The sequence below is a fragment of the Henckelia pumila genome, chromosome 3 (genome assembly GCF_033568475.1).
Source record: "Henckelia pumila isolate YLH828 chromosome 3, ASM3356847v2, whole genome shotgun sequence".
Taxonomy (NCBI): domain Eukaryota; kingdom Viridiplantae; phylum Streptophyta; class Magnoliopsida; order Lamiales; family Gesneriaceae; genus Henckelia; species Henckelia pumila.
Genome location: NC_133122.1, coordinates 31,778,999 through 31,780,265, shown reverse-complemented (window position 1 = coordinate 31,780,265; position 1,267 = coordinate 31,778,999). Strand labels below are relative to the sequence as shown.

Sequence of the window (1,267 nt, the reverse complement as noted above, 5' to 3'; positions counted from 1 at the left end):
TGAATTCGGCCGAAATAAGAGTTAACTCATGGAAAAATGTAATTTTGGGATGACTTTGATTTGTGAGATCGTTTCGAAGGGGACTACATTGGCCTTTTGGCCTACTACGAGAAACTGCCAAAACATTTCTAAGGAATTCCCACCCGGATTATGAACCTGGCGTCTCTGATACCACAAAAATGTCATGGGAACCAAGGTCACTCTCAGTACGGCCTATCACCCTCAAACTGATGGCAAAACATAGAGAACGATCCAAACATTGGAGGACATGCTGAGGGCTTGTGCTCTAGACTTTAGTGGTAACTGAAGTGAACATTTATCTTTAATCGAATTTGCTTACAACAATAGTTACCACAGCAGTATTGGTATGGCACCATACGAAGCATTATATGGGAGAAAGTGTCGCTCACCTTTATACTGGGATGAAGTAGGAGAGAAAGCCATCACTGGACCTGAACTGGTACAAGAAACTATAGAAAAAGTAACCATCATCAAGGAAAGACTCAAAGCTGCTCAAGATCGAAAAAAGAGTTGGGCTGATATGAAAAGACGACCGTTGGAATTTGAAGTAGGTGAAAAGGCGTATGTAAAAATCTCACCCATGAAAGGAGTTGTTCGATTTGGTAAAATTGGAAAATTGAATCCCAGATATGTCGGACCATTCGAGATTCTGGACAAAGTAGGAACCTTGGAGTATAGACTAGCTTTACCACTAGATATGTCAAGGATTCACAATGTTTTCCATATTTCTCAATTAAGAAAGTACATTCCAGATCCCAGTCATGTCCTTGAAATTGAACCTCTGGTAATTGAAGGAAATCTGAATAAGGGGCTCAAGTACGAAGAGGTTCCAATTCGAATAGTTGATACTAAGGATCAAATTTTGAGGCGAAGAACCATTCCATATGTAAAAGTCCAGTGGTATAATCACACGGAGAGGGAGGCCACTTGGGAATTGGAAGAGAATATGCAAAATCTCTATCCATTTCTTTTTGTAGAACAAGCCAATCCAAGTTTCGAGGACGAAACTTCCCCCAAGGTGGGAGGAATGTGAAGCCACGGTTATGCATGAACTATAGCAAAGGAATTGTAACAGGTTTATGCATGCACTATAGCAAAGGAGTTGTAACAGCTAGCAACCAAGAGTTGTAACAGCTGAAATAATGAGGAATCATGGCTGATAATGAGCATTATTGGCCATGAATGAGGAGACCCTTCACCTGGTTATTTTCTCCTATAAATAGTGGCAGAAACCTCAAGGAAATCA

General features: G+C 40.6%; 1 protein-coding gene across 1 annotated transcript; it reads left to right on the top strand.

Annotated features, from left to right (window-relative positions):
• Positions 1–541: 541 nt before the first annotated feature.
• LOC140888394 (uncharacterized) lies at positions 542–1,054 on the top strand. Its single transcript, XM_073296072.1, has one exon. The coding sequence runs from the start codon at positions 542–544 to the stop codon at positions 1,052–1,054; it is 513 nt and encodes a 170-aa protein (XP_073152173.1).
• Positions 1,055–1,267: the final 213 nt, after the last annotated feature.

Bases quoted from the DNA above. Each gene is read 5' to 3' on its own strand.
- LOC140888394 (XM_073296072.1), top strand. From the start codon at position 542: ATGAAAAGACGACCGTTGGAATTTGAAGTAGGTGAAAAGGCGTATGTA.